At 43.5% G+C, this 16318-nt stretch overlaps 1 protein-coding gene across 1 annotated transcript in view; it reads right to left on the bottom strand.

The window, feature by feature from the left end:
* Positions 1-15427, bottom strand: part of ankrd28b (ankyrin repeat domain 28b) — a 289025-nt gene extending 273598 nt beyond the window's left edge. Inside the window, exon 1 of the mRNA XM_085988033.1 lies at positions 15248-15427. Coding sequence (XP_085844159.1) covers positions 15248-15274 — 27 coding nt within the window. The 5' untranslated portion in view covers positions 15275-15427. The remainder of the gene's footprint in view (positions 1-15247) is intronic.
* Positions 15428-16318: the final 891 nt, after the last annotated feature.

Genomic DNA, 16318 nt, shown 5'->3' with positions numbered 1-16318 from the left:
GGTAGTGGAAATATGGAAAACTCTTCCCACAAAAGGCAAGGTCAATACAGAGCAACCATGATTTAATTGAATGGCGGAACAAGGTCGAGCGGCTGAATGGCCTACTACTATTCCTATGTTCCAAGCCAACTAACCAACTCAGCACAGAGCAGACATGAAATCTAGTTCCTTTCTGGTATTGTATTGCACCATACAGACTACACAGTGCATTCACCTGCAAATCCACTGTCTCTAACCAGTTGAATTACTGGTGATATAAAGAAGATAGTGGTGGAACTACATATTTCTAAAAGGAGTTGTCTCCAGTTAAAATTTGGCATAGGATTTATTAGAATTAGTTTAGCATCCAAAACATAAAACAAGGTTAGAAATAACAAATCGGCATTTCAGAGTTATAGCTAGATTGGAAATTCAGCATACTATCCTCCACTATATTGGTAATACAATTCTATAAAACTCAGGAAGCCATTTTTGCCATTGCCATTGGAAAAAGGGATAAATTAATTGTTCTTTGATATACTGGTAGATAGAGAATTATTTCCATGTTTACTTTGTTACACTATCAAGCAAGGTGGCACTAAGCAAGGTAGCATAATGAGGAATGATTAATCGGAAGTGGTTTGGTACAGAAGTTTTATAGCTTGAACAGGATTATGCAAAGAACAGAGATACTTACCTTCTCTGCATTAAATACAAATAAGCATATCTGATGCGCTATCAATTACTCATAAAAGACGGAGAGTTAGGAGAGTAACTAAACGCTTTTATTAGCAAAGAACAGAGCATGCCTCTCGTGGTTGACTGGGTTCCAAGAAGGCAGGGGGCTGCAGAGCGGTCACCTTTATACCTGGGCCTGTGGGTGGAGCCAGGGGCGGAGCCAGCAGAGACATGCTGAGGCATGCATAGGTGCAACAACAACAACAACAACGGTGAACAATAACAGTGGTTTACCACAATATCTCAATGTTATTATATTTTTTCAAAGATTCAAATGCTGGACTATTCTCAAATGTAAAATCTATTATTTATATTAAAGATGGCATATTTGTACCCTCTTAACAGAGACCATATCATAAACTACAGCTAATTTAAAGTTAAATGCCATAAATAAACCCTTAGGCATTTAACTATATACACTATAGTACAATTTTTTAATGCACATTAACTTAAGAAATATTTTTTTTAATGACTGACTGGTGCTACATAAATCCTGGACTATCAGACATTAATAGGTTGTTTAGGCAGCCTTCTGTTGCCTAGGCCCTAAGCTCTGGAATTCCCTGCCTAAACCTCTCCGCCTCTCTTTCCTCCTTTAAGACGCTTCTTAAAACCTACCTCTTTGACCAAGCTTTTGGTCACTTGTCCTAATTTCTCCTGATGTGGCTCAGTATCAAATTTTTTGTCTTTTAATACTCCTGTGAAGCACCTTGGGATGTTTTACTACATTCAAAGCGCTATATACATAGATACATAGAAGATAGGAGCAGGAGTAGGCCATTCGGCCCTTCGTGCCTGCTCCGCCATTCGATGAGATCATGGCTGATCCTTTAATTCAGTATCCCGTCCCCGCCTTCTCTCCGTAACCCTTAACCCCTTTTGCCCGTAGAAATATATCTAATTCCCTCTTAAATATATTTAATGAGCTGGCGTACACTGCCCTCTGTGGCAATGAGTTCCACAGGTTCACCACTCTCTGAGTGAAGAAATTCCCCCTCATCTCTGTCCTAAATGGTTTAGCCCTTATCCTTAAATTATGTCCTCTAGTTCTGTTCTCACCCGCCAAGGGAAACATTCCTTCTGCATCCAGTCTGTCTAGACCTGTCAGAATTTTATACACTTCTATGAGGTCCCCTCTCAATCTTCTAAACTCCAGTGTGTACATCCCTAAACTACATAGTCTCTCCTCATAGGTCATTCCCGCCATTCCTGGTATCAGCCTGGTGAATCGCCGCTGCACCCCCTCCATGGCAAGAACATCCTTCCTCAGATGAGGCGACCAAAACTGTACACAGTACTCGAGGTGTGGTCTCACCAGTGCCCTGTACAGCTGCAGCAAGGTATCCCTGTTCCTGTATTCTAACCCTTTTGCTATGAAGGCCAGCATACCGTTTGCCTTCTTGACCGCCTGTTGCACCTGCATGCTCGCCTTCAGTGACTGGTGTACAAGAACACCCAGGTCTCTCTGTACTTCCCCCTCTCCCAATCTATTGCCATTTAAATAATAATTTGCCCTCCCGTTCCTGCACCCAAGGTGGATAACTTCGCACTTGTCCACATTATAGTGCATCTGCCATTTATCCGCCCAATCGCCCAGTCTGTCCAAATCGCTCTGGAGCTTCCTGGTCTCTTCCTCTGAGCCCACCCCCCCTCCTAGTTTAGTGTCGTCTGCAAATTTGGAAATGCTGCATCCGACTCCCTGATCCAGGTCATTAATGTAAATTGTGAACAGCTGGGGGCCCAGGACAGATCCCTGTGGTACCCCACTTGTTACTGCCTGCCATTCAGAAAATGAGCCGTTTATTCCAACTCTCTGTTTTCTATCTGACAGCCAGTTCCCTATCCACGCCAAAACTTTCCCCTTTATCCCATGAGCCTCAATTTTCCATGCTAATCTTTTATGTGGGACCTTATCGAAGGCCTTTTGGAAGTCCAGGTACACCACATCTACTGGCTCTCCCCCATCTATTCTACCAGTTACTCCCTCAAAAAATTCCAATAGATTAGTCAAGCACGATTTACCCTTTGTAAATCCATGTTGACTCTGTCCTATCCTGTCCCCATTTGCTAAGTGCTCCGCTATTTCATCCTTAATGATGGACTCCAGCATTTTGCCCACAACTGATGTAAGGCTTACAGGTCTGTAATTACCTGCTTTTTCCCTACCCCCCTTTTTGAATAGTGGGGTAACGTTAGCTACCCTCCAATCCATCGGCACTGTTCCCGAGTCTAATGAATTCTGAAAAATCATCCTTAGTGCATCCGCTATCTCTAGGGCCACCTCCTTCAGTACCCTAGGATGCATGTTATCAGGCCCTGGGGATTTGTCCACCTTCAATCCCTTTAGCTTCCTTAACACCATATCCTTAGAGATATTGATTTGCGTCAGTTCCTCCTTTGCCAATGTCCCTATTTTTCCCGATATCCCAGGGAGGTTTTTTGTGTCTTCCTTCGTAAAGACTGACCCAAAGTATGCATTTAGTTGATCTGCCATTTCCTTATTTCCCATTATATATTCCCCCGTATCTGACTGCAATGGACCAACTTTGGTTTTCACCAGTCTTTTCCTTTTGATATATTTATAAAAGCTTTTGGAGTTAGTTTTTATATTTTCCGCCAGCTTGTTTTCGTAAGCTATTTTGCCCCTCTTGATCATGCTCTTTGCCCTCCTTTGCTCTATCTTAAACTGTTCCCAATCTTCCGCTCTGGCGCTTTTTTTGGCTATTTTATACGCCCTATCTTTGGATTTTATGCTGTCTCTAATTTCCCCTGTTATCCACGGTTGAGTCACCTTTTTAGATTTCCTTTTATGCCAGATTGGTATAAACAATTTTTGCAATTTTGTCATTCTATCTTTAAATGTTTGCCATTGTTTATCTACCTCCAGTCCTCCCAGGAACGTTGTCCAATCAGACCTACTCAGTTCCCGTCTCATGGCATCATAATGGCATATAAATACAAGTTGTTGTTGTATTTGGACACAATCACTAAAATTTAACTGATTTGAATTACAATATATTTAAAAAAAGAAAAATAACAGTATTTAAAAATATTGGGGTAAAAATTGGGTAGCACCCCCTTTGGGGCGCTACCTTCACTGGGGAGCTAATTTTAGCACCCCAAAAAAGTTAGCACCCCCGCAGCTGATTTTCCCAGGTAGCACCCCGAGAGGGAGGAGGGGCGCTACTGGAAGCACCCCTCGTCCCTCTTGCGGCGCGATATTGGCTCGCAGTGCCCCAACATGACGCGTTACTGCAGGCCTTCCCTTATTAAAGGGGAGGGGCCTGACACAGCACGTCCCAGTGCCCAGCTGGGCCACCAGAGATCTTAGGGTGCTAATGGAAGGCGCAAATCAACCAAATTTAGCCCCCATACAGTTTTGATGCATGTTAAGGGGTCTGATTTGAGGGCAAAGGAATGGAACCAGCGTGGACCTACCTGTTGGGCCGAATGGCCAGTTTCTGTGCTGTAAATACTAAGCTCAGACACAGCATGGGACAAATACAAAAGTAAAGCTTCTAATTCTGCCCCAAGGTGTCTTCCTAACAGCTTTACTCTAATCCTAGTGACAACAGCCCTGATTTTCCTCCAGCTCCTTACAGCTTATAGACCAAGGAGATACAAATAATGGTCTACCTATAGCGGCAGCAAGGCTGAAAATTAGTTGAAAGGTTACAAGCTATGACATTGGTTATAACTCAAATGACTAGCTACTTCTCCAATCAGCAATTAAAGTACATTCCCCACCACTTATAGTGGACGAGGTTGTGTGAACACGATTTGCCTACTATAAGCGTTGGGCAGCAAATCCAAAGAGTGCATTGATGGTTACAAAGCTAAAGTAAATCCAAGTAAAGGTACAGTATTGTGTCCCTCCCGTCAGTCAGACTGTCCCGATGAAACAGTTTCTTTCCTAAACTGATGATTTGTCCCTGCTGCCGTCAGTTGCTGGAGGATCAGATCATTGAGGGTTTGAGAGCAATTCGAATCCACCAGTCAAGTTTCTGCCAGTGTCGTTTTACTGTTTCAATTTCAACATGAATGGAAACATTTTATTTCCAGCTCTGGGTTTTGCTCCGATCTGGTAGGAAAATTCTCAATAAAGTAGTTTCTCTGCCCTGGTTTAGTGTTTGATGAAATTGACCAGCTCACATTGAAGAATTGCCCGAAATAGCTGGCATGCTTCATATGTAGTCTGCAGCGCCTTTATAACCGATTTCTATGATGACGGACGTGGTTATAGAAAATTGTCCGGTATAGATGGTTGCCACCGCGGTATAAGTGGTGGGGACTGCATTTATGGAACCACTCTGTTCATTCCCAAGCTTAAAAAGAAATCGGGAGGGTCTAACTGGACTTTGGGATAAATTTAATGCCAAAGGCTTCCCTTTACAGCAGTGCAAGGAACAGCCAAAATATCAACTTCAAATATTCACCATCAGCTCTTGCATATCAAAGCAGCTAATGACATTCATTAATCCAGATGTTTTCAGGTGTCACTCGCGTCTCTCTTAGTCAGAAGGTCATGGGTTCAATCAAGACTCCTGAGAATTGAGCACATAATCTAAGCTGGCACTTCAGTTCAGTACTGAGGGAGGACTGCACTCAGAGGTGCCATCTTTCAGATGAAACATTAAACTGAAATCTTCTTGGGTGGCCCTAAGTGAGCACGCGAGTTCTGCCAGTTCCCTGGCCGATATTTATCGCTCATCCAGCATCACAAGAACAGATCTCTCACTACTGTTTGTGGTACCTCACTGTGCACAAATTGGTTGCTGCATTTCCTACATTACAACAGTAACTACACTTCAAAAATACTTCATTGATTGTGAAGCGCTTTGGGGCGTCCCCAGGATGTGAAAAGCACAAAATAAGTGCAAGGTTTCCCCCCGCCCCCCCCTCAAGGTGGACTCTAAGAAAATTAGAAATAAGAATAGTTCAAACGTACTGTGATTCGGGATATTATAATCATCGTTGAGACAATCCTTTAAGACCCAGGAGTCTCGCTACTGAAGGATCTTTCAAGACAGAAGAGTCACCTCTCCGGAGTCCATTTGTATTCTCTCCCATGACAACAGTGCAACGCAAAAGTGCAAGTACTTAAAGACCGAGTCTATTGTCTGATGTACAATGCTTTAGATTACAGATCTTCTGACCACTTAAGATTTAACTTTAAGATTGTTAAAAATAGTAAGAATCCACACTTAAATCAAGAGTTGACTCCCTATTCTATGGGAAAACTTAAAGTTCTTATGTTAAAAAAGTTAATTCTTGGGATGTGAGCATTGTTGGCTAGGCCAGCGTCAATCCTGGAGGTGGTGAAAATGGGCCGCCTTCTTGAACCGCTTTAGTCTATGTAGTGAAAGTACTTCCACAATACAAGGAGGGAGTTCTAGGATTTTGACCATGCAACGAAGAAGGCACGGCGATATATGTCCAAATCAGGATGGTGAGAGACTTGGAGGAGAACTTGGAGGCGTTGGTGTTCCAATGAACCGAGTGGTTCGCTAGGCCACTTCAAAGGGCAGTTAAGAGTGAACCACGTTGATGTGGGAGACCATATAGGCCAGACCAGGAAGAACAGCAGGTTTCCTTCCTTAAAAGGATATCAGTAAACCAGTTGGGTTTTTAATGGCAATCCAACAATTTCATGGTCACTTTTACTGAATTCAAATTCTCAAACTGCCATGGTGGGATTTGAACTCATGTGCTCTAGATTATAAATCCAGGACTCTGGATTATAAGAAACATAACCACTACACTACCGTAACCACGGTAAGCCCATAGCTCGGAAAGATTATGTATTCACTACATTTTTTCAATAAATTTGGAAGCAACATTTAAAAATTAATGAAAATATTTTAATATTGTCATTACAGTTTCTGTGGCTTCAACAATTCACGTGACAGTGCACCACATCTTTTAAAGAAATAAATCTTCCAAACCAAGAACAAAGCATTTATATCAGTCTTTTTTCCTGAAGTCTCTGAAGCATCTGGGGACATTTGTCTACATTAGAGGTCCTATAGAAATGCGCGTTATTCTTCAATGCTCCTACAAATTGCAGGAATAAAAGTTTTGAATTATTAATGAACTTCACAGACATTTAAGCCAACTAACATTTTTAATCAATGTTAGTGTCTTAAAGTCTGTTTGAATAACCCCTACCCTCAGTCTTTTGTATAGTTCAAGATAGAAGATGACTGGATTCCTTGGGCACCACATTAATATAAGGGAGAAGTTGCTAAAAAAAAAACAATTTACTAAAGTTTGTTTTTTGGGGGAGGTTACTTTACATGAAAAGGTTACTGTATTTGCCTGTATGATTCTCAAACTTTAACGCTGAGGATCTGAACAAGAAACCTGCAGCCACATGCAACAGCACAAAGATGATTAAGCAATACAACTAGCAATTGGTCATCAGCAAGCGTGAGGATTGTAAACTGGAGTTGTCCAATTAGAAATAGTTCACCTTTATCAAAAAAAGGGTCAATAATAGCTGATGGAAAATGGAATCTTTACACCCAGCATTATTCAAGGTGAAATTCCAAATGTTTAACAGTTGAAAACATTGGTTACCACAAGGAAGCATATTCAGCTAACAGCAATCTACGAGAGCCATTGAGGATTTTACACCTCGCTGATCAACACTTTATGCCTTGGCAGCAGCCAGCACTGTAGTGTGTGTGGGCACTGAACGGAATAGTTAATGACGCATGGCGACAAAGGTCATTGTGGGAAGGCAATGCAATCCTAAACTATGGTGCTTTACTGCTTCGAGGAGTATGGTAGGTGAGACAGTGTCCTGGGCAAAACTCTGGCTGTGTTATGTCAAATAACATTCTCAGACGTGCGTCAAAAGCAAAAGCTTTAAGTTAGGCTGTAATATTTCAACCGTAGACAATAACAGTAATCAAAATATCAAAGTCAAGAAATGCTAACCTTTCAAAACTCAAAAATTGACAAACCAATTTGCAAGCAGTTTTGAAATGGAGCCCAATGCGAGTTTTGCAATGCTTTGTTTCCAACACTGTTCCCTCTAATTTATTTTGGCGCCACGCGACCCCTTTAAGGGGCTGCGCAGACCATTCAAAATACCATGCATGCGCGGTTTTTACACTGAAAAGCCGGCTGTACGGGTTCCCTGGGGCGCTGTGCAACTTAAAGGGAATGTTGGTTTCCAACTCTACTTGAAATCTGGACTGCACTCATTATCCCTCTCTATAACATGCCTTCACTCTCCATTTATTGCCCTCCCATTACCCGTCATTCCCTCTTCCCCACTATCATTACCACCTGCTCTCTCTCTCTCTCTCGCTCTCAAAATCAGACGCCACCTCCACTCTAGATAAAACGATTTCTTTTTAGCTGCAGAGGTAAGCAGCATTGAAGGTGGCAGCAATGTTGCCTCCTGTTTGCTTCTTTGCCAGGTTCCAGACCGGTTGATTGTTTAAGAGCTGATTGTGCTTGCTTATGGTTAACATGGCTTCAACAGTTGAAGCATTTGCAATATTACCTGAATGATGCTCAGTGTAAAAAGTCAATTTTCCATCAGCTATTATCAAAACACAACAAAATGTTTCTGATCCAGTTAACAAACAGGAAGGCGTGGTCAATCCTGCTATCCATGAGTATGGATTGAAAAGTCCCATTTTTTACAAGGTCTCCAAAGGACAGACCCAATAAATGTTTTAGCTGCACTTCTAAAGACTAGCCTGTTCCAGTTCCCCATCCATCACAAAAATAACACTTTTCTATCAAATACTGTCCTTCAGTCATTATGAAAACTCAACAGGTGTTTGTGTGTCAGCCATGGCTCAGTGGGTAGCAGTCTCGCCTGAGTCAGAAGGTTGTGGGTTTGCGTCCCACTCCACAGACATGAGCACAAAAATCTAGGCCGACACTTTAGTGCAGTGCTGAGGGTGTAACGTCTCATTCGAAAGACGGCAGCTCCAACAGTGCAGCACTCCCTCAGTACTACACTGGAGTGTCAGCCTAGATTATGTGCTCAAGTCTCTGGAATGGGACTTGAACCCACAACCTTCCGACTCAGAGGTGAGGGTGCTATCAACTGGCTGACACACAAATCGAATGAGATGTTAAACCGAGGCCCCGTCTGCTCGCTCAGGTGGACATAAAAAATCCCATGGCACTATTTCGAAGAAGAGCTGGGGAAATAGCCCCCGTGTCCTGACCAATATTTATCCCTTAATCAACATAACAAAGAGAGATTATCTGGTCATTACCACATTGCTGTTTGTGAGAGCTTGCTGTGCACAACTGGCTGCTGTGTTTCCTACATTACAACAATGACTACACTCCAAAAGTACTTCATTGGCTGTAAAGCACTTTGGGATGTCCTGAGATTGTGAAAGGCGCTATATAAATGCAAGTCTTTCTTTCGATCAAGGGTTTATCAGCTTTGTCATTTATTACAGCCATCTCCGCCAGTTTAGGATTTTGGGTTGACAAGTTATATTCTCACCTTATGTCAGCTACATAATTAAACCTTTATGGCATTTTAACAAATGGGAGGGGGATGAAAATAGGCAGAGAAGTGCAGAACAAAAAGTATGGAGCAAAAGCACAATCACCAATGGCCATGCAGATGATCAGAAAACTTTTGGGTGTTCGAGATCACAAGCTAGAAAGCTAAACCTATTTCAAACTTGGAGTTGAATAACTGCACATCAAGTTATTTATTTACTTGTCACCATAGAAGCAACGATCTTCAAACAGTTCACCTTTATACAATCTACAAGCAGCTCATACAACCTTGCTGGTCATGAATGAGGCCATTCATACTTCAGATGTAGAACTGCAATTAAAACAATTAGAAAAAAAATCCTCTAAATACATTTACATAGCATAATTAAGTTGATGAAATTTATTTCCTGAAAAGAGAGATCAAAAATAGAAAAGCTAATTTTCAGAAAGCTGAAACCCAAGGTTAGATTACTATCTTTATTAACGTGTTGTGACATAGCTCAGGACAGTACTAATTCTTAGCGATACCTGCAGCAAATAGTTAATACATTATAATTATTATCTCAAAGTATGGGTTATCAGGTCAGAATGGAAGAAAGTGTATTTTGTCTAAGACTTCTCTGTATTTCCAGATAGCTGCACCAAGAGTCCAGCCAGAACTTCATTCAAATGATGCCACTTATTGCTTTGACTAGCCGCCAAATGTTCCAATTTCCATCAACTTGAATTGTGCTACCCAAATTTACAAGCTGACATATCTCTTCGGTTGGAGTCAAATAGGACATTTAAAGCCTGCTGTATGCCTACACCCAGCACTTGACATTTTCCATTATCATAAGCAAATCAGTATTTCTGGCTCTTCTAATCCATTTATATTAAAAGAGCTCCCATGCTGCACACAAACGTTTCACTAAGTTGTAAAATGGGTGAAATTTGATGCCATCTGCCAATGCATTCGCCATAATTCAGAACAGTGCATGCCTCCCCACCGAATCACAGCCTCTTTGCCCTTCATCATCTGCTGCATAAGCCAGTTGAGTACAGTGCAGAGCAAAGAAAGGACACATCCTTGTCTCACATTACTTGAAACTCTGTAAACTCCCCCATCTATTATGTAACTCTTAATACGCACATAGCGATAGTTGCAGGGCATGCTTTGGATTTTGTTTCATGCCACCCGATATAAATCACAGATTCTTGCACCATAAATAAATAAATACTGGATAATAGATACTGGGGTTAAAAGACTAACACGAAGACTCAAACATGAGTTATCATCTGAACTTGGATTTTGAAGCACTTTTTTTTTTTTAATTGCACATAATAATACACAATACAAACTAACATTAGCATTTTGTTCAGGTCCTTGAACAAGGCATTTACAGAACAATTTAACACTAATTTTTTAAACAGCATTGGTGGTCACTATCATGATACGCTAACTGAAGTTATTGGTTATACGATAGATCAGGACATTGAGCTTTTATTTTAAGAAAAAAAAACAAATAACTTGCATTTATATAGTGTCTTTCACAACTTCAGGATGTCCCAAATTGCTTCAGTCAAATAATATTTTTTTGCAGTGTAGTCACTGTTGTAATGAAGGGAAATGCATCGGCCAATTTGTGCACAGCCATGAGTAAATGACCAGATAATCTGTTTTAATGATGTTGGTTGAAGGGTAAATGTTGGCCAGCAACTCCCCTGTTCTTCTCGAATAGTGCTATGGAATCTTTTACGTGCAGCTGAGAGGGCAGACAGGACATCGGTTTAACATCTTATCCAAAAGATGGCACCTCCAACAATGCACCAGTCCCTCAGCACTGCACTAAAGTGTCAGCCAAAATAATGTGCTCAAGTCTCTCTCTCTCTCTCTCTCTCTCTCTCTCTCTCTCTCTCTCTCTCTCTCTCTCTCTCTCGAGGGGCTTGAAATTCCGACCTTCCGACTCAGGCGAGAGTGCCACCGCCGACGAGTAATTCAATGGCTCATATTTGTAAAAGCATTAGCAATTCTTGCTAAACAGCAGACTTAATAAATGGGCAGCTCAGAAGCGAAGGACTTCAGATTTTTCACACTAGCTCCTCCAAGTGGCAAATAACTAAGTGGGATACATCAATTTCTGGGCAATTACAAAATTAAAGGATCCCACAATAACCCAAATCAGATTTATATTTAATGTATGCAGATGGCAACTCGAGCAATGTGGTTATAAACAGATGAGTTACTCATTCATGTTAGATAACAATTATAATTTTATACAATAAATGAACACTGATTTTGGAGTGGATATTTCCCCTCCTTAGTCTTTCATTCACTACTCCCTTCCTCTCTCGAAGGCATCATGCCCTCACTGAGGCACAGTTCCACGGACACCAGGTGCCCATCAGTATTCAAACAAACGGATCTGCTAAATTTTCATTTTTAGTTTATGGTAGCAAAATCAAAACAGGATTCATTCACCTTACTGAGCTTCCTGTAACAGCACACACTGCAGAAGCAGCAGGGATCTTACCATGGAGTAAACACTGTGGTCAATAAGGCCTAAAAAAAATGTACTAGTGAATTAATGCCAGCGGCAGGAGACTGAAAAAGTCACAGCTGAAACACTACCACACATATATGGGTCATTTAGGATGAGAAATGGAAGCTAAACTTTTAGAACATCACTAAAGTAAAAACTGAATCAGACAGGGTTAATACATGAATCTCCAAATGTGATCTGACAGTACAATATGTGGATAATTGTATTTGACTAATATTATCCCTACTTTCCAGAATAAAAAGGCCTTATTATTCACCCTGCTTGAAGTCGCTGATTCACGGTGCCATGGAAGTGATTCTAGTATCATAAAAAGTGGACATTCTTCTTGTAGCAGCAAAGGTCACTGGTTATTTTAACATGAAGGACATGATATAGCCAATTCCAAACCTGTCCTCTCTCAATTTACACATGTATACCATCCAGAAGGAATCACTGGGTGATGATCAGGAGAGGGAATCCAAGCCAATGTTTTTCCACTCTCAGCTCAGGCTGCAGGTTAAAGCTCAAACTGAACTGTGTTGAGTGGGGAGATGCTGACCAGAGGCTGGGTATCTCAACAATGGGAGAGGAAAATTGAAAGGGTAAATCACACCTAAGAGGGTCACTGGTACGTCTTAGCATTTAACGTAGTAAAACATCCCAAGGCGCTTCACAGGAGTATTAAGACAAACAATTTGACACCGAGCCACATAAGGAGAAATTAGGGCAGGTTGGTCAAAGAGGTAGGTTTTAAGGAGCGTCTTAAAAGAGGAAAGAGAGGTAGAGAGGTGGAGAGGTTTAGGGAGAGAATTCCAGAGTGTAGGGCCTAGGCAACAGAAGGCATGACCACCAATGGTTGAGCGATTATAATCAGGGATCCTCAAGAGGGCAGAAGAGGAGCGCAGACATCTCTGGGGGTTGTGGGGCTGGAGGAGATTACAGGGATAGGGAGGGGCGAGGCCATGGAGGGATTTGAAAACAAGGATGAGAATTTTGAAATCGAGGCATTGCTTTACCGGGAGCCAATGTAGGTCAGTAAGCATAGGGGTGATGGGTGAATGGGACTTGGTGAGAGTTAGGACACGGGCAGCCGAGTTTTGGATCACCTCAAGTTTATGTAGGGTAGAATCTGGGAGGCCAACCAGGAGTGCGTTGGAATAGTCAAGTCTAGCGGTAACAAAGGCATGGATGAGGGTTTCAGCAGCGGATGAGCTGAGACAAGGGCGGAGACAGGCAATGTTATGGAGGTGGAATAGGCAGTCTTAGTTATGCTGCGGATGTGTGGTCGGAAGCTCATTTCAGTCAAATGACACCAAGGTTACGAACAGTGTGGTTCAGCCTCAGACAGATGTTAGGGAGAGGGATGGAGTCAGCAGCTAGGACCGAAAACAATGACTTCGGTCTTCCCAATATTTAATTGGAGAAAATTTCTGCTCATCCAGACCTGGATGTCGAACAAGCAGTCTGACAATTTAGAGACCGCGGAGGGGTCGAGAGAAGTGGTGGTGAGGTAGAGTTGGGTGTGGTCAGTGTTGACGTGGAAACTGGCGCTGTTTTCAGATGATGTTGCCAAGGGGCAACATGTAGATGAGAAATAGGAGGGGGCCAAGGGTAGATCCTTGGGTGACACCAGAGGTAACGATGCGGGAGCAGGAAGAAAAGCCATGGCATGTGATTTTCTGGCTACGATTAGATAGCTAAGAATGGAACCAGGCGAGTGCAGTCCCACCCAGCTGGACAACGGTGGAGAGGTGTTGGAGAAGGATGGAGTGGGTCAACCGTGTCAAAGGCTGCAGACAAGTCAAGAAGGACGAGGAGGGATAGTTTACCTTTGTCACAGTCACAAAGGATGTCATTTGTGACTTTGATGAGAGCTGTTTCAGTACAGTGGCAAAGGCGGAAAACTGATTGGATGGATTCAAACATGGAATTGCGGGAAAGATGGGCACGGATTTGGAAGGTGACAACACGTTAAAGGACTTTGGAGAGGAAAGGGAGGTTGAAGATGGGGCGGTAGTTTGCAAGGACGGAGGGGTCAAGGGTTGGTTTTTTGAGAGGGGTGACAACTGCAGATTTGAGGGAGCGGGGGACAGTACCTGAGGAGAGAGAACCATTAACAATGTCAGATAACATGGGAGCCAGAAAAGGAAGTTGGGTGGTCAGCAGTTTGATGGGAATAGGGTCGAGGGAGCAGGAAGTGGGTCTCATGGACGAGATCGGAGAGAAACTGGAGAAAGATACGAGTTCAGGGCTAGGGCAGGGGGAAACCTTAGAGGAAGTTGGGCTAGGGGAAGGAAGGGACATGGCAGCGGCAGCTGAACAGATGGTCTCAATCTTAGAGACAAGGAAGTGGTGAGGGTGGAGAAGACAGGGGAGAGGGGTTTAAGAAGACGGTTAGCAGTGGACAATAGAAGATGGGGTTTATCTTTGTATTCCAGAATGATTCTGGAATAATGAGCTATTTTGGCTGATGCATCATGATGGAAAAGAGGAAAACATTTTTTTTTTTTAAACTGTTGCGAAGATGTGATGGCGGCAGACAAGTTGATAAGGCTGTTTTTTTAAAAAGCATACGGGGCCTGGCTTTATAAGTAGAGGGATAGAGTACAAAAGCAAGGAAGTTATGCTACACCTTTATAAATCACTGGTTAGGTCTCAGCTGGAGTAGTCTCAAGACCTTGGAGAGGGTACAGAGGAGATTTATTACAATGGTACAAGGGATGAGGAACTTCAGTTATGTGGAGAAACTAGAGAAGGTTATGAGGAGATTTTTGGATAGCTCCTTCGAAGAGCCGGCACAGGCACGATAGGCCGAATGCGATTCAATGATCAGTTTCACGAATCAGGCTGACTTTTAATACCATCAAACCTATTGGCTAAGATATGCCGACCGCCACCGAGAGGTTTACTTCTTCTTACAGCACTATTCCTGATTACAGCAGGCGACCTGTCCACCAACCTCTGCCACTGGAGCCGGGCGAAAACAGGTATGCAAAGTGCAGCGTGATTCATTCGCCACCTGCTGCACTCAGGAGAAAGGATCTCGCTCAAATCAAGAGCTCACAACACGTGCACAGACTGCAGACCCGGACCCACAGCCCGTCAAAGCAGCCCCGGCGGCCACCCCACAATAAAGGAACTCCCTCGAGGACCTCTGATCCATCACAGCTCAGCGGCCCGGCCTCTACCCGAATTAAACCAGCCGCAGGTTCAACGAACCCCGGGGTCCGGCCATCGGCAAACCTCGGAAGAGGAGGCGACCCAGCACGGTCCGAGTAACCGGGGGGGCTGGCAGCGACTCGAGTACCCTGATTCCGGGGTAGGGGGAGGAGCAGGGGAAGAGCCGCCCCCGGGGGAGGCCCGGCCCACTGACCATCCAGTGACACCCCCCACCCCCACACCGGGTGGCTCAGGCTCCAGTCACCGTCCCCTGGCCCCAGCTCGCAGGCCCAAGAGGAACCGCGGCTCCTCTTCCACCAGTCCCGCTAACAACAAGGTGCTCGGCTCGGCATGAGGCTTACCTGGTCCCGGAGCTTGAGGAAAACCATGGCCGCCCCCCGGCAGAGAGCGGTCGGTCAGGCAGGCAGGCCCCGTGTGGTGGCCGCTCTCGATTGAAACACAAACCCCGAAAATCAAACTGATTGTAAAACCCAAACTCACAACATTACCGCCACCCGCACCCCCCCACAAACCGCAGCGCCATTGGTCGCGGCCAGCGAGGCTGCGCAAGCAACGGCCGCACCCATTGGACGGGGCGTGAGGTGACGTCACCGCTCGACTGCGACCCTTCACCCCGTGACACAAGCAAGGGGAAAGAGGAAGGAGGAGGCGGTGTGATAGGGCAGAGTGAGTGAGAGAGAGAAAGAAAGACAGTCAGACACAAAGTGTTACAGCAACACAAGAGAGCGAGGCACACAGAGTGAAAGAGAAGGCACACATGTAAACAGTAGAGAAAGAAGATAGAGTGGAGCACAAAGAGAAAGCAGCAAGAGAGCCCTGGGGGGCAATTTAAATCGAACTGGCCGAATTTAAAACTGATAGTATTGGGTGGAACGCCGTTTTTACATTCTGCCTAATTTTACTGTCCACTGAAGTCAAGGTGCTGAATGACCTATTCCTGTTGTTCCTGTAAAACTATGAAGTGTTTTGATAGAATGGATAGGGAAAGACTATTTCCTCTGGCTAGGGAGTCGGTGATGAGGAATGATCAATTTAAAATTATCACAAAGAGAGGTTAGGAGCAATGTCTTTCTGCTGCTAATGCTGGAACTGTACAGCAGGTCTGGCATCGGCTGTGGAAAGAAAAGACAGGTTAGTGTTTTTGGGCAGGACTCTTCTTCAGGCTCCAGGAAGTAAATTAAGGATTGCTGGATTACCTAAAATTAGTAATATACAGTTCATGAAGCCCAGTTCCTTTTCAATTTGGACCCAAATACATCATTAGGTTTGTGCTTCCCTTCCTATTTATTTTGCCTGCTTGCAAGGTAGTACACACAAAGTAAAGGGCATTGTGATTAATTGGACAAAGTAATCAAATTCTAAGTTCTATTTTTTTAAAGCATTGGAAATATACATGGATTGAACTGTACTGG

The sequence above is a fragment of the Somniosus microcephalus genome, chromosome 5 (assembly GCF_052327205.1).
Source record: "Somniosus microcephalus isolate GS21.2 chromosome 5, FLI_Smic_1.0, whole genome shotgun sequence".
Lineage (NCBI taxonomy): Eukaryota > Metazoa > Chordata > Chondrichthyes > Squaliformes > Somniosidae > Somniosus > Somniosus microcephalus.
The sequence above is the reverse complement of the archived record's forward strand: the minus strand, read 5'-3'. Positions and strand labels throughout refer to the sequence as shown.